The following is a 27,443-nucleotide window of genomic DNA, read 5'->3' as shown; positions in this document are numbered from 1 at the left end:
GGCGCTTGTTTCACACGGCGGTCGCGCGCTACTGCAAGCGAGAGGGCTCTGGTTAGAGCAAAGCACTTGCCGTCGGGCCAATATTTCGAGAAGAAAGCGGCGCGCGCTACTTCGAAGAAATTTAGACGAGTAACATCCGTCAACAGGTAACTTGTTGATTCACGATGTCAATCCTTTGCATCTCGCCGATCTGCATACGTGGTTGCGAGAAGCATTATTTGATGCGCGCGACCCAGTAGTGCATTGCGCTACAAGGTAACTTGTATCGCGATGCGTTACTGTGCCGTGCCGCGCACTTAATGAGGCTTCTCTCGCTCGATCGGCGAGATATGCGCTACTTATAACTGTGCCGCGCCGAGCTCCGATGAATTGACATTAGGTAGTGCGCCATCGACAGTGAGCCGCGCGTGCCGACTGTATAATGGTTTTTTAGCGCTAATTTCGGCCAGCACAATTTTCTTCAAACAAATAAATATTAAGTATCCTTCCCGACCTTAAATTGCAACAAAAATTGGTGAGCTTATTCATAGACTTACAAGGAAAGTGTCCGAAAAATGTGAAGCATATCCAACCATCAGACATTATGTTACAGCTAAAAGCAGCGTATTTTGCCCCATTTTGATAAATAATTGTAAAAATCACGTAATTTGACAAAATTCGTTGATTTTTGTCGTATTATTCGGATAAATCTTCGGTTCCTTGAATGAGATCATTTTGAAAATTAGCGACATGAACCTTCCAATAGGGCTTTTACAACTGTCCGAAAAATTTGATGGATATGGGAGTTGTGTTTGGCCTGTTCTAGCTCTAATAGGGTATTTTGTCACCTGCAGTCATCAGTCATGCGACTTGATATACCCTAACCCAGCAAAAGTTACCAGCTGGCATTGGAGGACTTCGCCGCTTCGACGCGCCGCGCAAACTAGCATTCTTCGTCGATCGTTGCTCTGCTTTGCAGAGCAACGATCTCGACGGATTGATATCTTCAATCAACAGCTGGCAGTTTTACTAAACACTAGAGGTGGTCGTTTTTCAATATCACGCGTGTCAGTGCGCGTGACGTAATGTTCACTGATCGCACGCGTGAATTACAATCTTGAATCTGGATTATTCACAATTCAGGCTCAGCCATGGAGTCATGGCAACCAAATTAATTTGCAAAGTTAAAAAGCTGCGATCTTTAATTTGGTCCAAAATCATACTGTACTTTTCAGGATAATTCAAAATCTACGTTGTCCCAAATTGTGCTCCTGTCCTGGGCCGGGGTTGTCATACGTTGTATGACCCGCCGCGCACGAAGTGCGCGGCTCCCCCTGTAGCGTCGAAGACGCTACAGGAAGACGCTATAGTGAAGCGACCGTGGGGGTCACCACGTGATACAAGGCCGGGGAGCTAACTTTACTTTTAGTTTTACGAGACGAACATTCTGTTGAAAACCCAAAACTTTCTATCTCTTTCACTTCCGAAGTTAGGCCCCTACCGGTAAAGTTTTCTGGGTCCAAATCTACGTTGTTTTAAATGTTCCCTCTGGGGGAAACCTTAATTTTACAAGACGAACATGTTGCAAAAAACCGGAAGTTGAATATCTCTTTTAATTTTGAAGTTAGGCCCTGGCCAGTAAGGGTTTCTGGGTCGGCCTCAGAAAATGGAATAATCGTAATTTGTCGCGAAGATCTATTTGTCTCGGCAAACGTCAAAAATCGCGATTCGTCGCAGGGAATGGGAAAAATCGCGATTCTGCACGTGCCGCGATTTCCTTTTGACCTTGCCGCTCCTGTTTCTTGATTGCTTATGATTATCAGGAACACATGACGTATCATCACGACGATTATTGGTCACTCGAAATCGACCCGTTATTGTTAAGAATGCAATGTAGGTCTGATGATTGTTTTTGCGTATTTGTTACCTGTTACTAATACTAATTAATCAACAGGATCATAATGTTGATTGCTCTATCCAGAGCCCTTGCGCTAGCAGTGGCGGCGGCGCGCGCGTGCCCGCCTCACGGCTCTAGCCATCAACCCACCCAACGATTTTGGCACCCATATATAGGGAGCCAAAATTTCCCACGCTTTAGTCCTCATATCCGACACCCCACGTGGCGTTTTAGTCATTTCAAATTTGTTAGCCGTTTTGTTCGACAAATTTCTTGTAGGTTTACCTACCAGGACGCACGCCGAGTTGTACTCGTCGACGGTCCTAATATACGGAACAGATATTTTACGAGTATCACCCGTTAACAAATTTCTCGTTGGATAATATTTGAGATTAATATTATCAAATTTTCAGAAAGATCACTTAGTTGTACTGCATTGTTTCTTTACACTGCCGAATGCCCATGATTCTCGAAAACACTCAAACTTTTTTTTTCGTGTTAAATTCTTTTGTGTTAAATTATTGATTATAGATACTTTACTCCAAAAGATTTTAAGCTAAGCTACCACCTTTGTCATTTTCTTGACTTGTGAAACAAGCGCGCCCGGAGTGGCGCAAAAGTACATGGTTAGGTGAATAATGTTGATTGTATCGATAAAACATGGATTTTAAGGCATAAGGAAGCATTGTTGAGCTCTGAAACCAAGTTTAATCGATTTCTCGTGCAATTTTAGGAAAAGTTAGTGAAACGAAAATGCATGGGGGTCATGACGTGATACAATTACAAGTGGGACAGACTCTTTACTCCTCGCTATTGCGTTGTTATTGTTTATGTTGTTACAGTTAAGTTGTATCAGAGATACTTCTGAGTGCTGATACGACCAAATTGTTGAAACACACTACTCTCCTTTTCTGTTTCTGATACATGATAGTAAAATATTACCTGGTGACCTCAGGCTATCATGTTCATGAACGCCGAATAGAGATTCGGTGGAATGACAGGCTGAGCGCCGCACAGTAAGTAAGATAGTGAGACATTATTGATCTTCTCTCTTTGACGTTTTTTACATCTGCAATCTGACATCCACATCGGATTTCGGAACACTACTTCTCGTTCGATCATTTTTGTATTTGTTTCACCTTTTTTTCGTTAGGACTAAATAACTGTAGTTGTACATGGCCGTAGTTAGGGTATGGGTACGCCCAACTTACTTAACTTGCCACATCAGTTCGATTACGTACGCTGTAAGTGTGATTTACTACTAAACAGCTTAAGGGCACAAATGCCGAATATAGTCGCGCAGCTTATCGGCGTAAATTAATAAAATGAGCTCTTATACTTATAGTTATGTCGCTGGAAGCAAGAAGTTTTCTTTCTATTTGTTATTTTTTTCTTTCATTTCTATTATTATTTTGTTATTTTTCAGTTTGAATAATTGATAATCAATAATAGGCGCACCTTCAAAACCATAAAACCAAAACACTCTTTCAGACTTTTAAAAAGTAATAATGATGAGTTTTAACAACAGCTGCTATCAAACCAATAGCTCTGAAACAGTTTCACTAATCGTTGTCATACACAGCTGAAGCAGCATTCTAGAAAAGGTCAAATTCTAAAATGCTGAAGTTCTGAGTTGGTCAAACTCTTTCTGCCTTCCCTCAAAGGCATTTAATTAGAACCTGTTCATCAGAATTCCTAAAATGGAAGTCTAAAAAAGAATGTAAGATATCCCAAACATTATAAAGGTTGGTTAAACTTGAATGTATTTAAGTGCGTAATAAAATGCACACGATCTGTCATTAAGTCATCAAAATAGAAATGCAACTGAACTAGTACAGTAATATAAATTTACTACGAAAAATAAATTTTTAAAAACCCATTAAATTTTATAACAAATTTATAGTTTATCATCATCATCAATCAATTTACACCGGCAAAAGCCATCATAAAGAAAATCTAGTTGGCCTTGAGAGCTTCAATCTATAACTCACGCGACGTCACACGACTCGGTGGTGACGGCACACGACTCGGTGGTGACGTCACACGACTCGGTCGTCACGCCAATCTGCCACACACGTGACACAGTCCTTCACTCGTCTAAGCTTGGAGATGTTCAGTGAGATACTCTCTGATGGTGTCCGTATCCCACTTGTCAATAGACAGGGACTCCACATCCTCTCCCTCCCCATCTTTGAGGATCAGGGTGGGGGACGCTCCGCGCGCGTACTCGATAACTAGGTTCGCGTACTTGTGTTCTTTCTTTTCTTCTGTTACAAATGCCTGCAAGGTGCAGGTGTTATTTCCGGGAACCAATAGCGCTGATTGCTGAGCAATAACACTATTTAAAAAATTGCATCGTAATTAGACGTTACATCTATACATAATATTATCAATTGTATATTCACGTACCTTAATTTGAGGGAAACGACCTAATTTTCATCCGCAGACCTTGAGGAGAGCAGAAGAGTACTTGACCACAGCATCTTCTACCTGATCCTTCTCACAGCAAGCGTGGCACTGCGATTGAAATTGGAATAACTACAATATTTCCTTTCATGGGTTTATAAATTCTGTAATAGATTATTTTTACAATAGCTGCTACATAATATTAATCAAACCAAGAAAACGCACACAATCTCCTTCGCGTAACGTCACACCACAAACTTACCGATCCTTCGAGAAGGTCGAGATTGTTGTCGGCGAGCTTATCGCAAGAGGAGCACAAAAGACCGGAAGTGAAGCCGCTCTCTTCGCAGCTGTTGGCCTTGACCCAATCCAGGAAGAGGAAGAGAAAGATGGGTATTGTGACCCACCTACTCATTGCTTTTGCAAGGGAGAGATATTAGTGATTCGGATTTTAAAGCTGATTTTATTAAAATTAATTAGTTAAAATAGAAATGAAAACAAAACTTTGAAATTTTCAAAGTACTGATATGATTTTGAATTTTTTCTGCATTGCGATTCGTTTCTTGCTGAATTCGATGAAAAGCAGTGATACAATTTCAATTTTCGGAGGGTCAAATAAAACTAAATAATAGACCTAAACATAAGAAAAATAAAACAAGATCGCAAATCGCGTCTGGTCTCTGGACGTCGACGTCACAGATACACTGAAGACGTCACAGAATCACTGATGACGTCACAGAATCACTGAATACGTCACAGAATCACTGATGACGTCACAGAACCGCTGATGACGTCACAGAACCGCTGATGACGTCACAGAACCGCTGATGACGTCACAGAACCGCTGATGACGTCACATTACAACGCTACTCGAGTTTGTCCTCATTAGACTTGCTATCCCGTAATCGTATCAGTTTCTCAGTGATATCCTCCACACTGAACTCTCCGTGAACTACGTTATCACGAGTACGTACGTTCACTGTACCTGTGCGAGGGGAGTACGTTTAATAAACAACATCACGCATACAGCACTAAGTACGGGGGTACAAGAAGATCAGTTATCTCACTATACCTGTGAACTATCATTTCCTGATTCGGTGGGATGTTCGAAAATTCTTTTGATATGATTTTCAGGAACGTCACGTTCCGAACCCGGTTAAACTCAAATTTTGGGAAATATTATGTGTCATGACTTATGGTGGATACCAGAAGGCATAGCCACCAACAAAATAGCGAATAAACAGAAAACAAAGGTGGTCCGCAATCCTGTAATTTAATAATCAACTGTGTAAAATGTTTAAGATAAGAAACCATTAAACTTATCTGTAATAGCTAAACGCAAACCTGCAAAACAGATTGTTACACCATTTTAACCATTGTCTAAGTATCACAAAAAGTATGGTCGTCAGGTCCGGGAAATCGTCCTACTAGGACTAAAAGCTCGAACAAGATAGGTCTAGGCAGAAATAAAATAACTCAAGTAGCTTCAAAACTCATAATTCTATGAGAGCAAGGGTCCAAAGTACACTGAGGGGTGTTCATGGAAAGGGGGTGGAAGGAACTAAGAACACAGAAAGGCTGTCGTTCAGTGGAAGAAACATATTGTGTACATGCAACGTGTAAGGATGCCCGGTAAACTAAGTGTGTCACTGAACACCACACTACACACCCGGCCCCATGGAAATATGGAAACTGAGCACCACTGCTGGATGTGTAATTCTATCGTGCAATTATCTGCAGTCTGTACTCTGCTGATTATTATTAGTTATATCAGGGCCGGGCGGTTTGTCCACTCAAAATGAGGGATTGATTGAAAACCGGGACGGTGCCCGGCCCGGGTGGTTCTAATGACAAATTTTAATCTTAACAAATTATTTGAAAAAGATATGGAAAAAATGGTAATAATCCCTCAGATCACTAGGGCACTGCACTCTTAATAGAAATATGCCACACTGTGTAGATCGGAATTAGTGTAGGCTTATAATGTTAAATTTGGCACCTCCCTAGACAGGCGATCACACGAGTGACTAACTACGTTGTAGAGTGAATTAAAGTTCCCGTAGTTTAGAAATTATTTAGAAAAAACAGGGGAAAAAAAGGGAACAAAAGACTAATATCTGAGATTATGTGTGGCGCTCTTCTTGTGTTGCAACAGAATGATGACGATGTTCCCCAATTTGGCTATATCAAATATCAATTATCAACCCAAGCAAAAGCAACATATGATTCAACGATTTTGTTAATTGAATTGGGGTTTTAACGTTTGTTAACATCCCATTCGCATTTAACAACATGCTCATAAAACTTACCAGAGGTCTTTTCTTTTTCACCGATTACGAAGATAAAGTTGTATTGAGCTAACTGAGCATTCCGGACCTTCTTATTCAGAGTCGATCTGAAATTGTTTGAGTATTGGAGCAGAGAAAATATTAATTGACATAAAATACATGAACTCTCCCGGCTCCCAGATTGTTTCAGGAAAAGCTAATAAAGGTAACAGCGGGGGGAAGGGGGGGGGGGGGGGGGGCTAATCATACACTTAGTACCTGATCCTCCTCCCCCCCCCCGGTAACAGGTGCACTAAAGGTAAAGACATCTTGGCAGGTTATGTGGTTTGAGAGCTGTCAAACAATAAATCTAAAAGAGAAAGCAATCTATCGCAGCAATCTATCGCAGCAATCTATCGCAGCAATCTATCGCAGCAATCTATCTCAGCAATCTATCTCAGCAATCTATCTCAGCAATCTATCGCAGCAATCTATCTCAGCAATCTATCTCAGCAATCTATCGCAGCAATCTATCGCAGCAATCTATCGCAGCAATCTATCGCAGCAATCTATCGCAGCAATCTATCGCAGCAATCTATCTTGCCAAGTATTCTATATTATATTATAGCTTTGAAGTTTTCAATTAACTTTGAAGTTTATTACTATTTAAACTGATCTAATTTCACGTTTTTAACTGACCCATCGTCGAGATCAGTGTCTATTTCGATTCCTTGAAGCTTCAGTTCCTTCTGTAGTTCTATAGCATAGTCGTTAAACATGGGCATTACTGGTACCACCATCACCTGTCGGAGGGGTTACAAATTTAGAAATTCAAAATATTTGAGATGTAATCAAGGTGGATTTTAGTCGGTTGAATTTAATTTTAATGGCTCAAATTTTAGAAGGGTTAATTAATTTCCATTACCGAAGCAACGAAACCTCTTTTAAGTCTTCATAGAGCAGTGATGTTGTTAATGTTTGCGGATGAAGTAGGCCTATCAGCATACAATGGTCAATTTCTTCAACCTATTACCATTAACCTTATATATTCAACAGATATTTCACATAATTTCCACTCCTACACAGTATGCAACTCCACATTCCCACCATTCTATCTTCCCTACATCAAACCTGTCTAGGTGAGAGCCAGAAAGGCCACTTTCCAGCAAAGTGCTCGGTCAGAATACCGGTCATCCTCTCAATAGAACCCAGTATAGCCCTGTGTACAATAACTGGTCGTTTCTCCGTGCCGTCAGGGGCGTTATACGTCAGCTCAAACCTGAGTTAGTACGTGTTATTAAGTTCCTGAGGTGATAAACGCAACAACTCGTAAGATTTACCTGTCTTGTTTTAACAATATATTGGCAAGGAAACAATAACATAAGTATGTGGATTTGACCAGTTTCTAGATTTTCTCGTAATCTCGTCAATTGTTAGATAGAACCGGTTTGATATGGTCAAGAATTATCAAAACTTTATTTTGGTTCATAACTGGTTTTCTAAGCTGGCCTGGGTCAGTGCGTTTTTTTCACTTCCTGATGTGATAAACGCAACAACTTGTAAAATTTACCTGTCCTAAGTCTTGTTTTAAAAAAATATTGGCAAGGAAACAATAACATAAGTATGTGGATTTGACCAGTTTCTAGATTCCTCGGAAACTCGTCAATTGTTAGATAAAACCGGTTTCGACATGATCAATTATCACAACTTTATCTTGTGTTGTAACAAGCTAGATTACGTTAGCAGGTTACAGAAAAACTCTAAATTATATTATACAGGAACTCGTTACGTCACGTTAACTTAGTTATCTTATTATTTTATTTCACATCATAGCATTTAGCTCATGTTACGGTTATTATCTATTAATAATTTGACCAAAACCCATAATCATGGGTAGAGTGAACCGCTGCCAGTGTCTCTCTTTTCCAAACAAAAGGAAATGATATTAATTTGAGGAACCGTCCGCAAATGCAAATTGATACCGAGAATGAAATGGGTCGCTCGCTTTTCCCACTCAATAAGCTTTATTACAATTCGTAAGCCGTGAATGAATGGTAAAAGCGAGCGACCGATTTCATTCTCGGTATCAATTTGCATTTGCGGACGGTTCCTCAAATTAATATCATTTCCTTTTGTTTGGAAAAGAGAGACACTGGCAGCGGTTCACTCTACCCATGATTATGGGTTTTGGTCAAATATCATCTCTTTTTGATTATAATGTCAGGATAATTTACACAGTCGAAACTTCATTAATAAGGAGGTAATTTCAACGATTTCGAAATTTTACCTTTGAAAACATTTCCTTGTGTTTAGGTAGGTATATCTGTCGATAACAGACTGAATATGGCACTTCTTACTCATTCAAGTTGGCATTTAATTCATATATAATGCCATTTAAATATCGTGGGAAAGCAGAATATATTCGAAATCACAAATGAGCAAAATTCTCACCTTTCGCACGTGCAAACTTTGAGCGGACGTTGCGTGCGCATACAATATTGAATCATCGTAAATTTTTGTATAGTGGTATTTAATATATAGTTTGATAAGCATGCAAAGTTTCAGAAGATTTCAAAAAGAACTTGGATCACAACGGGACTCCAAAGTTGATAAAAATCGTGAAAATAACAATTTTCAGTGATATAAGCTATTTTAAATCAATTTGGGCGTGTCCCCACGTGTGCAAATTTTCGATTTTCAACTTTAAAACTAGCCTATAACACAATTTAGACCTTTAAGAAGCAAAATTGAGCTCCACAACCCAAGGGATGGTCCAACATCAGAGAATACTAATTCACAACTTTTGTGTTTTTATAAAATTATTCTTCAAAAAAGCACTAACTTCAATAGCAAATATCTTTATGAAGGAGTAAGGTAGGAAACTTTTCCGGTAGATTTTCAGAATGCTTGAACAATTATCTAAGATGAAAATGTCCTCAAATTTTGAATAAAATTACTTCTTAATGGTTTAAAATCGATTTGAAAAGTTGTTATTTTGTCAAAAATCAAGTTTTAAAAACACTTAAATTGATGACGTCATCAAGTGATGATGATGACGATAAATTATTTTTCGATATAATGTAAACTAAAGTATAAACAATTATCTTTAAAACCTGTGGTTCCAAATGACTGTATCTTTTATACTTTTGAATCTACGGACACTTAAACGTAGGCTACAATTGACTGCCAAAGCGTCTATACATACATATATATATATCCTTCACGACAATCTGTTGTAAAACAGGGGTTCCAGAAAACCCACTTCCCGATACTCCTGAAACATGAAAATTTTTTTACAGTCGATTTGGACAAGGTCTAGACGCCCTGCAAAGTTTCAGATCTCTAACTCAATTTTAACATGGTTTTTAAGGCACCTGAATATGGCGATTTTGGGTTTTTTACCTAATTTCGTATAACATGCTGGCGCGTATTTTGCGCAAATTTCTTTAAAACCTCCACATAACCATTTCTTATTCCTGTCATTTTTAACATTGAATTAGAATGTTTTGAACTTAAATATACCTGCTGAACTACCTTCGATGAATCTTAATGCCTGGAAAACAATAAAGTGGATATAATAGTATAGGGGGTAAATAGTGTTGTGAATATAAGGGCAACGGTTATGCTTGCCAGCATTGTGATTTAACAGTAGACACCAAACCTGGTGCTAACATCCAGCAAGACGGTCAAATGTAATAAGTGCTCGGTATCTCGTCAGAATCTAATATGCGACATGTGTAGGCAAGTTAAACACTACAAATGTAGCTATAACCTTAGTGAAAATGACGTTGAAAACATATTAAAAACTCCAGGATATAGATTTGTGTTGGTGCTCCCTAATGATGTATCTATAAATAATTTAGGTCTCACAATCGCTACAAGAGGGAGTTTTCCCACTGACACTTAAAGTTGCTAGAGTTGTTCCTATACAGAAACAAAACAGAAGTGTCTAATTATTTTCCATCATTTTCCAAAATTTATGAAAAAGTTATGCACGCTAGTCTTGTTGAATTCTTGACTCAAAATTCAAGTTTATACGAACGGCAGTATGGATTTAGGGCAGGTAGATCTTGTGAACATGCACTTATGGATCTTCTTCTCCTCATCGACTTTTCTAAGGCTTTCGATATAGTATATCACGATATACTTCTAAACAAGCTTAATCATTACGGGATAAGAGGTATCGCTAATAAATGGTTTAAGTCATACCCTACAAATATGAAACATTATGTTAATTGCACTGACTCCTCGTGCAGGGATATGGAGTATGGAGTACCACAAGGCAGCATCCTAGGACCTCTACTCTTGGTTCAGCCCTACACTAATAGCATACGTTTGTTTAATTCGCTCTCTTATCTGCTTTCTAATTCTTATCTCGCCTTGTTTAATCGAGTTTACCATAGACTTCTTGTTCAAAACTTGCAAAAGAAGAAGAACGCTGAGCCAAACAAGCACCACTACATCAAAGGAGGGACAATTCATACTGAAGACATATCAGTGCTCGATGAGTGTGGCTTTTACTAGAGTGTATTTTTTCAACTAAATTTGCTGTCCCAATCGTTGTTGAACTGGATTGATGCCAATGGCTTACTTATTAATCTCAAAAAAACAAATTATATGATATTTTCCCGACAGAAGATACCTAATCTCTCCCCAGTTATTATAAAGAACGTGAATATTTTGCGCTTAAGTGTGGCTTAGTTCTTGGGTGTGATTCTTGATGAAAAATTATCTTGGTCATCTCACATAAAAGCTCTAAAGTGTAAAATGGCCCGATATGTTGCAGTGCTACACGCCGCCGCCGATGATTTCCCGGCCATGCCGCCGCCGCCGTTTTTAAACGGCGTACACGGCGTGAAACTGTTTATACTATATACTACTGTCTACTAGATATTACGAGCCTCGTGTCAAAATTCAAAACTGTTAAAAATTGCTCTCCACATGGTATTATTCTAAAGGAAAATTTAATCTGCGAAATCACGTGAACTCACGCCGATTACGCCGCCGCCGATTTTAACCACGCCGCCGCAGTTTTGAAAAAAAACGGCGGCGTGCAGCACTGATATGTTGGCATACTGTACAAAATTAAATCATACATTCCCTTAGAAGTGAGAATTTAAATCTACCACAGTTTTATTCAGTCACACCTAATCTATTGATCCTTGGTCTGGGGCTTCACGTCTAAGGCCAAAATTGAGTGCTTATCGGGAATAAGTTATTCCGTCGACAAAAAAAGTTACGATAGCCGTAATCCCAGGATTTGTGAATTATTTTTATAAAGATGGGAAACCTTCTACTGGCACCAAATATTTTTTCAACGGCCATTCGATCTTAATTATACACAGCATAATCTTATTGAATTCACTTATCTTCATGAATAAAATTTTCCATAAATCCCTAATCAGCTCCCTCCACCCGTGCAAAAACTATTCACGAAAATATGCCGTCTCGAAACTCAGGAGTTATCACAGAGGCTTTAAACTATGAGTGGTTCAATGATTGCAATACTGCCACACATAGAAATTCATTATTCTTCAACGGCCCACTCCTGTTTTTAGACGCATCGATAGACGAAGTATTTAATTCAGTGTCATGCCAATCGCTGGCGTCGTTCAAATCACAATGCAAGAGAGCAATACTGAAGCTGCAAAGGGGGTTGATAATGTAAATGAGTGGTCCACGAGTAAATTTCTCATCCACGAAATCAGCGGCCTCCCTAGGTCCAATAGAAATTCTTAATTCTTTAATTGTTTTTGCTGCTAAATCTAATGATGTAAACAATATGAATAAATTAGTCCTTAGAGACAATCCCCTTACGAGGGGCTTTCAATCAATAAATCAATCAATAGGATTTCACGTCAAGTCCAATCAGTAAACTACTTTATATAATAAGTGTTCGCACTTAAAACACTTGGGTCATACTCATAACTGGCTTTTTATTTACGTTATTTTCCCTTCATCTAGTATGGCAGGGTTCTATAATAGTTTACAAGTTAAAGCGTTAATACTATTTATAATGATACTAATTATGTTTATCAAAGATAGCTAATATTGCCGGGACAATGTATTTAGACTGTAATAAAAAAGTAAGCAAATCACGACAAAATAAACCATTAGAAAAGTGGAGTAAAACCTTCGTTTAACAATCTTTCGGGGAAGCTAACAATTCCCGGCATATGGAGACCAGCGGGGCTCGAGAAATTTGGTAAAAGTGCTTTTGTGGCTAGGTGGCCTAGTATAGTTGGCCTAGTGGGTAGAGCTTCCACATTCTGCCAAAAAATCAATAATCTTCTTAGGATACCCCTTCTGTAAATTTACATTGTAGTGCAATGTATACATACAACATAGTACTATGCTATTCAATATTCATTCGTATTCAACATATTTTGCATAAATGCTGAAAATATAGATAAACCCTGTTAAAATCGATGATTTACCTTAGAGGGAGCTGGAAGTCTAGCTGAATGGTAGCACACTGGTGGGCTCTTATCTTAGAGGGAGCTGGAAGTCTAGCTGAATGGTAGCACACTGGTGGGCTCTTACCTTAGAGGGAGCTGGAGGCTAGCTGAATGGTAGCACACTGGTGGGCTCTTACCTTAGAGGGAGCTGGAAGTCTAGCTGAATGGTAGCACACTGGTGGGCTCTTACCTTAGAGGGAGCTGGAAGTCTAGCTGAATAATAGCACACTGGTGGGCTCTTACCTTAGAGGGAGCTGGAAGTCTAGCTGAATGGTAGCACACTGGTGGGCTCTTACCTTAGAGGGAGCTGGAAGTCTAGCTGAATAATAGCACACTGGTGGGCTCTTACCTTAGAGGGAGCTGGAAGTCTAGCTGAATGGTAGCACACTGGTGGGCTCTTACCTTAGAGGGAGCTGGAAGTCTAGCTGAATGGTAGCACACTGGTGGGCTCTTACCTTAGAGGGAGCTGGAAGTCTAGCTGAATGGTAGCACACTGGTGGGCTCTTACCTTAGAGGGAGCTGGAAGTCTAGCTGAATGGTAGCACACTGGTGGGCTCTTACCTTAGAGGGAGCTGGAAGTCTAGCTGAATGGTAGCACACTGGTGGGCTCTTACCTTAGAGGGAGCTGGAAGTCTAGCTGAATGGTAGCACACTGGTGGGCTCTTACCTTAGAGGGAGCTGGAAGGCTAGCTGAATGGTAGCACACTGGTGGGCTCTTACCTTAGAGGGAGCTGGAAGTCTAGCTGAATGGTAGCACACTGGTGGGCTCTTACCTTAGAGGGAGCTGGAAGTCTAGCTGAATGGTAGCACACTGGTGGGCTCTTACCTTAGAGGGAGCTGGAAGTCTAGCTGAATGGTAGCACACTGGTGGGCTCTTACCTTAGAGGGAGCTGGAAGTCTAGCTGAATGGTAGCACACTGGTGGGCTCTTACCTTAGAGGGAGCTGGAAGTCTAGCTGAATGGTAGCACACTGGTGGGCTCTTACCTTAGAGGGAGCTGGAAGTCTAGCTGAATGGTAGCACACTGGTGGGCTCTTACCTTAGAGGGAGCTGGAAGTCTAGCTGAATGGTAGCACACTGGTGGGCTCTTACCTTAGAGGGAGCTGGAAGTCTAGCTGAATGGTAGCACACTGGTGGGCTCTTACCTTAGAGGGAGCTGGAAGTCTAGCTGAATGGTAGCACACTGGTGGGCTCTTACCTTAGAGGGAGCTGGGAGGCTAGCTGAATGGTAGCACACTGGTGGGCTCTTACCTTAGAGGGAGCTGGAAGTCTAGCTGAATGGTAGCACACTGGTGGGCTCTTACCTTAGAGGGAGCTGGAAGTCTAGCTGAATGGTAGCACACTGGTGGGCTCTTACCTTAGAGGGAGCTGGAAGTCTAGCTGAATGGTAGCACACTGGTGGGCTCTTACCTTAGAGGGAGCTGGAAGGCTAGCTGAATGGTAGCACACTGGTGGGCTCTTACCTTAGAGGGAGCTGTGGAGGCTAGCTGAATGGCTGCACACTGGTGGGCTCTTACCTTAGAGGGAGCTGGAAGCAGAGGCACATATTAGGTGCGATGGGTGCGGGATCGCACAATTTACCGTTTTCCGCACATTTCCGCATAATTTATTGTTTTCCGCACACTCCCGCACATTTTGTAATTTTCTGCATATTTCCGCATAATCTAGCATTTTCCGCGTAATTTCGCATAACTTTGAAATTTTCGCGTTAAGAGTTTCGAGTGTAAAAACCAAAATATGTTAAAAGTCGGGCCCTTTTAGGACCGTGACTCAGGCCCTTTTAGGACCGTGACTCAGGCCCTTTCGGGACCGTGACCCAGGCCCTTTTGGAACTCATACCTAGGCCACGTGACCCAGTTACCACGTGACCCAGGCCCTTTCGGGACCGTGACCCAGGCCCTTCTGGAACTCATGCCTAGGCCACGTGACCCAGTTACCACGTGACCCAGGCCCTTTCGGGACCCTGACCCAGGCCCTTTCGGGACCGTGACCCAGGCCCTTTTGGAACTCATACCTAGGCCACGTGACCCAGTTACCACGTGACCCAGGCCCTTTCGGGACCCTGACCCAGGCCCTTTCGGGACCGTTACCCAGGCCCTTTCGGGACCGTGACCCAGGCCCTTTTGGAACTCTTACCTAGGCCACGTGACCCAGTTACCACGTGACCCAGGCCCTTTCGGGACCCTGACCCAGGCCCTTTCGGGACCGTTACCCAGGCCCTTTCGGGACCGTGACCCAGGCCGTTATGGAACCCTCGTCGTTACCGAACTTCGATCATACCTGCAGCCCTTTTTATCGGGTAATGAGCTCGATTCGTTGTAGCGTTGGCTTTATAGTGGGCTTAATGGATCTTGGATCAAATGGTTTACAAGTACTGACGATCAATGCCAACAAGCGTGTCACATATTTGCGATCAGGCATCGGATCTGATCGACTCTATCAAGAGGCGTCTTCAAATAACTGTCTCCTGATCTCTACCAGATCAAGTCACTGTTCTCAGATAACTGAATCTCAATATAGAGATATAGGTTCAATCATGGTCTTAGTAAAGAACTACACCCTCAGTAACACATAAACAGACCTATTTTTGATAAGATAGTCGGGTGCGGTACCGCATATTTTCGATTTTTTTACCGCACCTAATATGTGCCTCTGGCTGGAAGTCAAACTGAATGGTAGCACACTGGTGTGCCCTTACCTTAGAGGGATCTGGAAGTCTAGCTGAATGGTAACACACTGGTGGGCCCTTACCTAAGAGGGAGCTGGAAGTCTAGCTGAATGGTAGCACACTGGTGGGCTCTTACCTTAGAGGGAGCTGGGAGGCTAGCTGAATGGCTGCACACTGGTGGGCTCTTACCTTAGAGGGAGCTGGAAGTCAAACTGAATGGTAGCACACTGGTGGGCCCTTACCTTAGAGTGAGCTGGAAGGCTAGCTGAATGGTAGCACACTGGTGGGCTCTTACCTTAGAGGGAGCTGGAAGTCTAGCTGAATGGTAGCACACTGGTGGGCCCTTACCTTAGAGGGAGCTGGAAGTCTAGCTGATGGTAGCACACTGGTGGGCCCTTCGTAGTGCGTCGCTTACAATAATGTCAATCTTGGGGCCGTAAAATGCACCGTCAGCTGAAAAGAGAACAGTTATTTCCGAAATCAGCCACATCGACGCTTCATAATATCATAATATTATGTTGAAAATTGGATATCAAAATTCTCAAGATGACAATTACCTAAATTTTACACCATAACAGTGGAGTTCCCACCTACGAGTGGTGGCGCGCCTGAGAGGTGGCGCGGTGTATGCAGAGTATGATAATGTCAGCCTTGCGGCGCGGCTGACATTAGCTTTCATTACGTTTGAATTATCACGTCCACGGCGCGGCTGACATTATCATACTTTGCATACACCGCGCCACCTCTCAGGCGCGCCACCTCTCAGCCACCACTCGTAGGTGGGAACTCCACTGTTACAATTGATAATTCTACATTTTACAAAGTATCCATTGTCACTTATAATCTTATATCCCTACAATCTACGGAAACCAAGTCTCCACTGTCTCTTAGTCTCTAACCGGGGTTAAGTTTCCAAGGAGCCCCGAACTCGTCCAAAGCCTGTTTCAGTCTACTCTCCGCATCCTCCCAAACCTCTATCTCTCCCAGATACTTGTCCGGCCGGGTAGACAACTCCAGTTCGTACGTGAATCTGATAATGATATCATATTATGATACAGGTATATTTAGGAATAAATGTACATATAATATACTAAAAATCCCGTGGCAACAGAGATCTTAGGAATCTTATAGTATTCTTTGAAGAAAAGTTTTAATCACATCAAAAAATGCGTACGTAAATTTGGTGAAATAGATAATTATATATTATATATAAATAATATATATAAATATTGTAATATGCATGTTTTACCGGTCTTATAAGTCTGATAAAACAGATCTTTAGAATATTTATTGTTAAATACGTTATATTTGTGTCAAGTTCGATAATCATAGTATACTATCATAGTATAATATTATAGAATAGTCATAAGTTTATTTTATATTTTATTATATTTATTTTATATATTGTGTGGTAATAATATAAATATCTGCTGCAAAAAGTAACATTATACCCCATTATACAAAGTTACGTAAAACTATTTTCAAAGCTGTAATCATTCTGAAATACAATTCCGACGTTCTAACTCGGCGCAATGTTTGCAACTACGGAAACCAAAATACCTATTTTATTCACGTGTAATCCTTACCCTAGAACTGAATATATAGCCTGCATGAATTCAAGACATCCTCTGATCTCGTCAACAATCTGGTCGGTTGTACAGAAGATGTGCGCGTCGTCTTGCTGGAAGCGCCTCACACGCGTCAGTCCTGACAGTGCACCGGATAACTCGTTCCTGTGCAATACTCCAAAATCTGAAACAATTTTTAATGTTATTTTGGAGCTAAATTTCTAATAATTATCATCTTAGACTCTTCTTACATGCTTGATGCATCTTACTAAGGAAAACATGAGACCTTATCTAAACCGGTATTATTCTTTGGCTTTAAAGTCAATTCGATCAGAATATTAAAATTTGTCGCCCAACGAACAGATAAATTTAGTCACGTTCGAGCAGGCTCAGCCAAAACCAAGTCATTAACTATACAGGATACAAGTTCTAACTAGTTTAGTAGGTTTAATTACCTGAACATCTGCACTAAATAATAATGAAATAAATAATAATATAAAGCGTAACTTAATTCAAACGTGCATCTAATCGGGCTCAACGTCAACGTAAAAAATTCCGGCGTAAATTATTTTTATTGTGCATTAGAGGATCGAGAAAGAGTAAAGACCTCAAACAAAACTGACGAATTATCAAATATGGATGATTTAGAATTTAACTCTTTTGAATCTGGTTTTCAATTTTGGTAATGATGATATTCATAATATATAACCTGTAATACGTAAAAAAAACTTACATAATAAAATTCCCAAACGAGTTGCAATGCATCACTAAATTTCTTGGATTTATTTTCCGTTTATTCATTTTGTTTTATTTTATTCTATCTTATTTCATTTTTCCTTATACTGAGTATGTCATAAGACGGGTTATTAAGTAATCGTTTAGAATTAGCTATGTCATTAAAATTTCTTCTTAGCTAATGAGAACCATCTTAATTCACATAAAAGATTTTAAGACCAGATAAATGCATATTTTGAGGCATATGCATAATTTGAGCTCATTCCCATACCCGATCTAGGAAACATGTTATCCTGGTTGACACGGCTGAAACCGAAATCTCAGCACTATCCCACGTTGGCAAGACTGTTCCGTAACTACTGCAAAACTTGCACTAACTCTTGTAGGCCCTGTAAATCGGTCAAGTCTACGGAAAAGGGAATCCAGCTGGACGGGAGGGACTTGCTGCACATCGAGACCCGTCATATGTGCCGATGTGAAACCTGTTTTGGGAAACACGCCCACCAGTGCCTGGATCTACCTTTAAGTGGGAGCTTGTTCCCGGGGATCAAAGTGGAGGAGATTGGTAGAATGTCAGAGCATTATCTTGGATTGAAGTGGAGTGATGGACATGAGGGACTAATTGCACGGACCATGAGGGGAGACTACGGACCTAACCCCATACACTCTCGTATGGAAAAGTTGCTAGATCTGACGAGAAGGAAGAACACAGAACAGAAATTCTGGGGGGAGCCAGACGCGGAAGTTTCCAAGCTTTGGGACTACTCCTGGGTAATAAAGGACGTTGATAACACCACAGAGTTCCTGACCCACTACATGAGATACGGTATAGTGTTTCTGAAAGGTATACCGGCTGGTGTTGAGCTTTCCAACACCAAGCTCAAAGTCAATATCAACGGTACACTGTCTGCTGAATTCCAGAGTTTTCTCGGTGCATTCCAAGGTGACTGTCTGTCTGGATGTTTGTTCACACTTGTCTTAGCGGGTGCCTTGCGTGACCTCCGTAACAGGCTTGAAACTGCAATGAATAGGCCTAACCCACCTATCACCGATATCGGTCTTCCACTTGACAGTGAGTATGCTGATGATATCGACTTCAATGATGAAGATGAGGACAATTTGAGGGAGCTGTTGCCTATTGCAACAGAAGTCCTTAAAGATTGGAATCTCTTCGTTAACGAAGACAAAACTGATTTCACTCATGTGTACTTAGCTGAAAAGGGAGCTATAGACGATCAGGGTAAGCCAATTGCAGGGAACGAGCTCTGGAGAAAGAGTATCACGCTTGGCTCCATGCTTTGTAGTAAGGAGGACATCTCTAGAAGGATATGTCTGGGATATGCCGCGTTTAACAAATACAAGAAAGCTTGGAACCATAAGATCCCTCTGAGCAAGAGGCTTCTGTTGTATGAGGCTCTGGTAGTATCCGTTTTAATGTACAATTCATCTTGCTGGGCTGCTCCTAAATCAGTATTGGAAAAACTAGATATTGCTCACAGACGTCATCTGCGATCAATTTTGAATTACAAATACCCTCACATCATTTCCAACAAGAACTTGTATAAACGCTGCAATAGCGAACCATTGTCAGCTAAAGTGGCTCGTAGTCGGTGGAGGATGCTCGGACATGTACTGCGTGGGCCTACAGATGGTCCAGCCTATTCGTCGCTTGTTTTTGCTGTTAACACTTTACAGCTTCAAGGGCGGCGTGGAAGACCGCAGTCAAACCTTTTCTCACTGATTCTACACGACCTTAGTGTTCGAAAATTATCGTTAAATAATTTATGTGATTTAAACAATTTAACTTTAATCGCTCAGAATAGAGTTAAATGGAGAAGTATGCAAATTGCATGACTTTTGTTTGAGAAAGATTAGGGGACAGAAATGTTTACTTTGTTTACTATCTGTTTCTTAGAGCTTTTGTTTATATACCGGCTGAAGAGGGCATGTTGGACGTCGTAGAGGAGGGTCTAAAGATGAGTCCTTTGCGGAGGACTGTGTTTAAAACGGTGGATCTGGTAAAGTACAAGCCAAATCCTAACAACTCAGGATATGGCTCCGGGGGACTTGCACTTCACCTTGACCTCTCTTATTTTTATCAGGTACTAAATCTAGCCCAAGAATATTTTTGGGTATCGTTATAGAAGAAGCCCCAAACTTTTCGAGTTATTGGTAAATGGCGAACTTATTATTGTTATACTATTATGTCAGATACCACTAAGGGGACATATTATGTACAAAAAGCTTTTATGCCGGGGCCCTGTAGTTAACTTCATATTAAGAAAGTATACATCAAAACAATAAGATTTGATACAATAAAAATTATTTTTGAGAGCACTCACTTTCGAAGAAATAAATATTTTCTTTTTCGAAAGTTTTGGAAATTTTGAGAAGTCTGTCACTGTAATACCGATATTTCAGTCATTTTAAACGGTTTTTGAAAATTTTTTGAATATTACTGACAAGAGGCCCTTGAAAGGATTATATAATTAAACAATAAATGACGAAGTTGCAGACCGAACAAGGTCGAAAAAAGAAAAATTGAAATTTTTGCCTACTTCTAAAGTTGTACATTTTAGCAATCACCCGGGCCGGGTCAGCAGATATCGCTTTAAAAATTCTTGTAAGTGTAGCTGATGATCATATCAAACTTTTTGGAGTAGCATTTCTCTCAGATTTGAGTTTTAGGCTATGAAATGTGGCCTCAAACGACTTAGTAAAATTCATCGTAAAAAAGGGCAAAAAATGGCAGATTTAAGGCTTAAAATGCCTATAACTCAAAAAGTATCAGTTTTTTGAAATAATTTTTACATAATCGTAATCAGCTTGATAAGACTAATCTTTTAGTCAGTAATGTTCAAACATTACTGACTCATTTTTTAACATTAGTCCCCTTAATGTGGAACTTTTCTGCTTCGTGGTTGAGATAAATAAAAACGGCGGTAAGAGGAAACGGGCTATTTTGTGAGATCTGTAAGATTACTTTTCCAATCATATTTTCAGACACCGCACGTGCAGTTTTTCCATTGTGTGAAGAACACTGTTGAGGGTGGCGAGAGTTTCTGGGTAGATTCATTCTCAGCGATCAAAGAGATGTCAGAGAAAAGATCCGACCTTCTGGAAGTGCTGAAAACTGTTCCAGTGACCTACAGATACACGCCACCAGGAACAGGAATATTCCAGATGACTCACCACTGTGTGGTGAATATGCTCGGGAAGGACATTTGGCAAACGGTTGATCAACCGTTCAACCTGGATTCGGCCATGTTTACCCGTTTCACGGACACGGGAACCAGAGAGAAGTTTTGGGAAGCGTACACGTACTACAGAGGACTAGTGGAGGATCCTAGTAGGCACTACACAAAAAGATTGAATTCGGGAGAGTTTGTAATCACTGATAATTGGAGAGTCTACCACGCTCGAAGGATGTTCAAAAAGACAGCTCCCGAACAAGATATGATAGTTGCTACTTCTTACATGGATTGGCAGATTATGGTCAACAGGATCCTCTCCCCGGACAAGGAAAACTCAATATTCTTAGAGATAGATCAACATTGAGGAGTCAGCAATTCAATTAACACTCGCGGCTATCCATTAGCACGGACTACAAACTAAACAATCGAGTTATAATATTGTCTTCATCTTCGAGGATTTCTATTTTTACTTCCGAGCTATTAAACGTCATTATATGGAGTTACCAGAATATTTTATCTTTATAACACTACGTTATTTGACGAGACTTAAGATTATAATTCAAAGAGATACCAGACCAGTAATTAACTAATTCTATCAAGATATACAGGATCCAAACTAACTAGTTTAGTAGGTTTAATTACCTGAACATCTGCAATAAATAATAATATATAGTAAAATAGATAATAATATAAAGCTTAACTTAATTCAAATGTGCATCTTATTGGGCTCAACGTCAACGTAAAAACTTTCGGTGTAAATTATATTTTTGAATTAGGAAATTAATTATAATACAATAATACCTTTGCTTTTGAGGGCTTGCTGGAGGAAATTTGCGGCCCGAAGAAGCGAAGGTATTATTTGTTGGTTTTTTGTTTAGGTAACTACTTTTACCTAAACAAAACAAAAAAAAAATTACCCCCCCCCCCCTTGTTATAACTATTGACGGGGGCTCGTGTAAGATGTGTAATGTGATACGTGCGCATGATACAATATAGTGTGTAATATATAATAGTGCGCCACTGTTATTTGTTTTGAAACTTGCCGCCAGCCAGTCTGAGGTGACTCGCAGTATGTGATGATAATACCTTCGGTTCCTTGCGGGACAAATCTGCAAATTATCAGCTCTCAGTGTCGACGGGTTTAAGTGCATATAATTCCCTGAAATAGTTATAATATAATAATACCTTGGCTGTTGAGTGCTGAGCGCGATAATTCCCGACAGCTTGCTGGAGGGAACGCGCGGGCACGAAATTGCCAAGGTGTTATGTATTATAATACCTTCCGGGAATTATATCCACTAAAAGTCTCGGACACTGAGAGCTGATAATTTGCCGATATATCCCGCAAGGGAAGCCAAGGTATTATCAGCATAGACCTCAGACTGGCTGGCGGCAAGTTGTAAAACAAATAACACTGGCGTTCTATATATTAGACACTATATTGTATCATGCGCACGTATCGGATTACACCCCTTCCAATTCGGAACCGGAAAATATTATAATACATAATACCTCCGGTTCTTCGGGCCGCAAATTCCCTCCAGCAAGCTGTCGGGAATTATCAAGCGGAGCCCGAAGAGCCGAAGGCATTATTATATTATAATACCTTCCGGGAATTATATCCACTAAAAGTCTCCGACACTGAGAGCTGATAATTTGCCGATATATCCCGCAAGGGAAGCCAAGGTATTATCAGCATAGACCTCAGACTGGCTGGCGGCAAGTTGTAAAACAAATAACACTGGCGTTCTATATATTAGACACTATGATTGATTTTGGACACGAAGGGAAACACACAAATTTGGCTTGGAAACTTCGTTTATTACATCGCTAGAGCCTACAAAAAAGAAATAAATTAGTCAGATAAAATCAATCATAATACTCAGTCAAAGAGATTCAAAAATTTATAAAAAGGTCATGATTAGAGAATATCATGAAAGTCGATCAGAAATTGGAATACGATAAAATTGTTTCACTGATAGCGTGGTAGATAAAATTTATAAAGAAAAATGACGCAAAATTGGCACAAAATTGTTAAAATTAATTAATTACAGATATTGGTAAAAACCACAAAAAAACTACCTTTTAATTTCCATCCTATTTAAACCCCAAACATTAGTTCTAAACTTTGCACAAAATCTAGCCTCTTCCCTATCTAATAGGGAAGGTTTAGTCTTTTTCACAATCCCGAATTTGAAACAGTCAAAACTGAAAGTGTCCTTGTGTACATCGTAACAATGCATTGATAAGGCTGAGTGCTCGTAGAGGGCACGGTCGTCAATGTTGAACTTGTTCCGGTGCCCATTGAGCCTAATGTGGAATGGAGTCAACGTCTGCCCAAAGTAAGTGTCCTCAGATCCCTCAATAGCCCTACACTGCTGGCATTGTGCAACGTAAATAATGTGCTTATCTTTGCACGTGAGGGATTCGTCTAGATTAAGCTCCATGCCGTTGACCATGATCTTAGAGTCAAGATCGAACAATACCGGGCAAGTCTTGCATCCAGGGGCTGAGCACTTCTGTGATGTTTTTTGGGGACATTCAGCCTTATTTCCAAGTTGTCGATTCTTCACTACCCTGTTTCCGATTGAAGGATGTTTTCGTGTGGCAAATATCACACGTATATCTCCACATATCCTCCTGATGTCCGGTCCAAGTTCGTGAATCAACTTCTTCAGCTGAATGTTGTCCGAAGAGTGTTGTACTGAAAAGACTAAGTTATCAGCGTTCTCACTCTCCTTAGACCTGTTGGCTCCGTGGGTGTTCTCCAGTACTCTGACAACTGCTCTCGGCTCGATCTCCTCTAACTTAACGCTGTTATGTCCGCTTTTAGATAAATCTGCTTTCAGCTCCATTAAGTCTTCTACACAGGTTGAGTCTTGCGAGTTCCTTTCTATGATTCGTATCATCTGGGAAAACGCCACAGATTCGAATACATGGTGAGGATGAAAGCTATCCGTTCGCAAGTAATTCCTAGCATCTGTCTCCTTTCTGTAGAGTCTATATTGGATCTGGTTGTAAGTATCCAAGGTTAGAGTGATGTCAAGGAAATTAACAGTTTTACCGATTTGTTGGTCAGCAAATCTGATTCCAAATGGTTCTGCCAGTTTGTTCAGTTGCTCCACGAATAGATTGAACTGTCGGACTGTTCCTAACCACACCCCAAGTACATCATCAATAAATCTCCTCCAGAGGTCTACCAAACTCCAGTTTTTCATCTTTCCTTTGATCTGTTTAAACAATAGCCAATGCATCGTCACATCTGCCACTTGTCTTGAGATACAATTTCCCGTCGGGATACCCTCCTTGTTAATGTATCCCTCTCCCTGATAAGTGACAAAGGACTCCCGGAAAATCAGGTCAGTGAACTCATGCAAAGCCGCTTTTAGCTCTTGTGAGAAGTTGGTATCACTATTGAGGGCATCCTCAAGAGCAGTAAGCGCTAGTTCAGGCCTGATGCTAGGATATAATGCTGCCACGTCTAGAGTAAAGAGCTGCAAGTTTCTAGAAGCGCCCTTTAGCGTCTCCTTGTTGTAGCTGTTGATCTGAGAAATAATGTCTGGGGTATCCAAGATGAACTCCTCCTCACAGTATTTTCTGCTGATCTGAGTGACGTACGGGCTCACAAACTTCTCTAAACGATAAAGGGGCCCTCCTTTAGTTGCGTGAACTAATCTGACAGGTGGTATAGTCTTTGCCTCGATTTGTTCTTGAGATAGTTTGTGAACCTTGTATAAAGGGTACGCATATGGTATTTCAGGGCGGATTTCAGGTGCGTGGACCATGTTCCCCTTGTCATTTATACCTGTGATTCGCTTCTTTACCTCCTCAGAGATGATGTTCAGATGATGATGTTTGAGGACTGCTTCCTTCACTTTCAATTGAGTCTGCTCCATTTTCACTCCTACACTTATCTCAAATTTTGTAAATTTTGTCTCCTTCTCCAGTTCAGATTTAACTGTATCCATCACGGTCCTATAGTCCAAAAGCAGCGTAGCTCCACCTTTGTCCGCACTCGTGACGAATATACTTTGATCCTCTATTGATTTCAAGACCCAGCCCTTTCCTCTCTGTTCGGCATCAGTAAGGTTTGAATGTGGTTCGTCAGGATTTGGGTTTGTGACGAATCCCGTCAATCTTGTTTTGATTTCATCGAACAGGGGATGACTGTAGTCTTGCGGATGCCTTCTAGACCGTAGTCGCAAATCCTTGTGGATATCTTCAGTATCACCGGCTGTATCTGTTTGGGTTTGGTGGAAGTATGCTTTCCGTTCCATCTTTCGCAGGAACTCTTTAACGTCAAAGAGTAAATCTTCTTTTGCTACTGGTCTACTCTCAACAAAGTTGAGACCTTTTGCTAAATACATGTACGCGATGTCCGGTACTTCTTGTGAAGAAAGGTTTATAACCAATTTACCCTTGATGTTCCGTTCCACATGGTTTTTCATCCACTCAACCTTTTTGGCGGCTTTTGATGCACGGTATTTCTTTCTTTCCGCTCCTCTTCGGTCAGCATCCCGTTTCCGTTTGCTGATCCTGTTAGTGTTGGGTTGAGGATGAGAGTTTTGGCGCTCTTGTTTTGCCTTATCAAGATGGAATTTGACTTTCTTGTCCAGCCTCTTTAGGTTCGTTGTCCTTAACCTACGATTCTGGTCGTCAATAAGCTTTTCTATCCTCTCTCGATCTCCGTATCTATCTAGTGCTTTACTAAGACCAAGTTGTAATTTATTCGTGTCACGTTGAGCCTCTGTAATAGCGCATTGCTCCAAGATTTGAACCCTAGCCTGGAGTAAGATGGACTGGGACTTCTGGTCTAAGTCTTTGTGATGGAATGATTTGCCGATCTTGGGGCGGATACTGGGAAGTATTTTAGTGCTTAGGAGGACGCTGTCCTCCTTCACTCGGTTGAGTAGTCCTAGTTGCAATTCTCTTTTGACGAGCTTTTCAGAGAGATTTAAACTGTAGTTATCTCTTCGTGCATCCCGCGTGTGTTCCCCCTCATGTCAATGGTGTCTTGTCTGTTCCGTAAAATGATTGATTTTGGACACGAAGGGAAACACACAAATTTGGCTTGGAAACTTCGTTTATTACATCGCTAGAGCCTACAAAAAAGAAATAAATTAGTCAGATAAAATCAATCATAATACTCAGTCAAAGAGATTCAAAAATTTATAAAAAGGTCATGATTAGAGAATATCATGAAAGTCGATCAGAAATTGGAATACGATAAAATTGTTTCACTGATAGCGTGGTAGATAAAATTTATAAAGAAAAATTACGCAAAATTGGCACAAAATTGTTAAAATTAATTAATTACAGATATTGGTAAAACTATCTTTTAATTTCCATCCTATTTAAACCCCAAACATTAGTTCTAAACTTAGCACAAAATCTAGCCTCTTCCCTATCTAATAGGGAAGGTTTAGTCTTTGTCACAATCCCGAATTTGAAACAGTCAAAACTGAAAGTGTCCTTGTGTACATCGTAACAATGCATTGATAAGGCTGAGTGCTCGTAGAGGGCACGGTCGTCAATGTTGAACTTGTTCCGGTGCCCATTGAGCCTAATGTGGAATGGAGTCAACGTCTGCCCAAAGTAAGTGTCCTCAGATCCCTCAATAGCCCTACACTGCTGGCATTGTGCAACGTAAATAATGTGCTTATCTTTGCACGTGAGGGATTCGTCTAGATTAAGCTCCATGCCGTTGACCATGATCTTAGAGTCAAGATCGAACAATACCGGGCAAGTCTTGCATCCAGGGGCTGAGCACTTCTGTGATGTTTTTTGGGGACATTCAGCCTTATTTCCAAGTTGTCGATTCTTCACTACCCTGTTTCCCGATTGAAGGATGTTTTCGTGTGGCAAATATCACACGTATATCTCCACATATCCTCCTGATGTCCGGTCCAAGTTCGTGAATCAACTTCTTCAGCTGAATGTTGTCCGAAGAGTGTTGTACTGAAAAGACTAAGTTATCAGCGTTCTCACTCTCCTTAGACCTGTTGGCTCCGTGGGTGTTCTCCAGTACTCTGACAACTGCTCTCGGCTCGATCTCCTCTAACTTAACGCTGTTATGTCCGCTTTTAGATAAATCTGCTTTCAGCTCCATTAAGTCTTCTACACAGGTTGAGTCTTGCGAGTTCCTTTCTATGATTCGTATCATCTGGGAAAACGCCACAGATTCGAATACATGGTGAGGATGAAAGCTATCCGTTCGCAAGTAATTCCTAGCATCTGTCTCCTTTCTGTAGAGTCTATATTGGATCTGGTTG

The 27,443-nt window shown here is 40.7% G+C and overlaps 2 protein-coding genes across 5 annotated transcripts in view; both read right to left on the bottom strand.

Annotated features, from left to right (window-relative positions):
• Nucleotides 1-3,335: 3,335 nt before the first annotated feature.
• The window catches only part of LOC134822807 (selenoprotein F-like), a 97,923-nt gene continuing 73,815 nt past the window's right edge, over nt 3,336-27,443 (bottom strand). The window contains exons 1-4 of one of the 3 annotated variants that reach the window (XM_063834072.1): nt 6,150-6,160; nt 4,545-4,701; nt 4,286-4,393; nt 3,336-4,156 (exon numbers count right to left, since the gene is read on the bottom strand). In XM_063834072.1, coding sequence (XP_063690142.1) covers nt 3,974-4,156; nt 4,286-4,393; nt 4,545-4,697 — 444 coding nt within the window. In that variant the 5' untranslated portion in view covers nt 4,698-4,701; nt 6,150-6,160 and the 3' untranslated portion in view covers nt 3,336-3,973. Of the gene's footprint in view, nt 4,157-4,285; nt 4,394-4,544; nt 4,702-6,149; nt 6,161-27,443 lie in introns of those variants that run through there. The other 2 variants (XM_063834071.1, XM_063834073.1) reach the window with 2 other exon arrangements.
• LOC134822797 (threonine--tRNA ligase 1, cytoplasmic-like) overlaps nt 4,883-27,443 on the bottom strand; it is a 117,286-nt gene continuing 94,725 nt past the window's right edge. For both annotated transcript variants that reach the window (XM_063834055.1, XM_063834054.1), the window contains exons 13-20: nt 17,261-17,426; nt 16,574-16,704; nt 16,074-16,127; nt 15,970-16,021; nt 7,681-7,828; nt 7,249-7,352; nt 6,592-6,677; nt 4,883-5,267 (exon numbers count right to left, since the gene is read on the bottom strand). In XM_063834055.1, the coding sequence (XP_063690125.1) occupies nt 5,149-5,267; nt 6,592-6,677; nt 7,249-7,352; nt 7,681-7,828; nt 15,970-16,021; nt 16,074-16,127; nt 16,574-16,704; nt 17,261-17,426 (860 nt within the window). In that variant the 3' untranslated portion in view covers nt 4,883-5,148. The remainder of the gene's footprint in view (nt 5,268-6,591; nt 6,678-7,248; nt 7,353-7,680; nt 7,829-15,969; nt 16,022-16,073; nt 16,128-16,573; nt 16,705-17,260; nt 17,427-27,443) is intronic.

This window comes from Bolinopsis microptera, chromosome 11 (genome assembly GCF_026151205.1).
Source record: "Bolinopsis microptera isolate Bmic1 chromosome 11, MBARI_Bmic_1.0, whole genome shotgun sequence".
In the NCBI taxonomy this organism is placed as follows: Eukaryota; Metazoa; Ctenophora; class Tentaculata; order Lobata; family Bolinopsidae; genus Bolinopsis; species Bolinopsis microptera.
The sequence above is the reverse complement of the archived record's forward strand: the minus strand, read 5'-3'. Positions and strand labels throughout refer to the sequence as shown.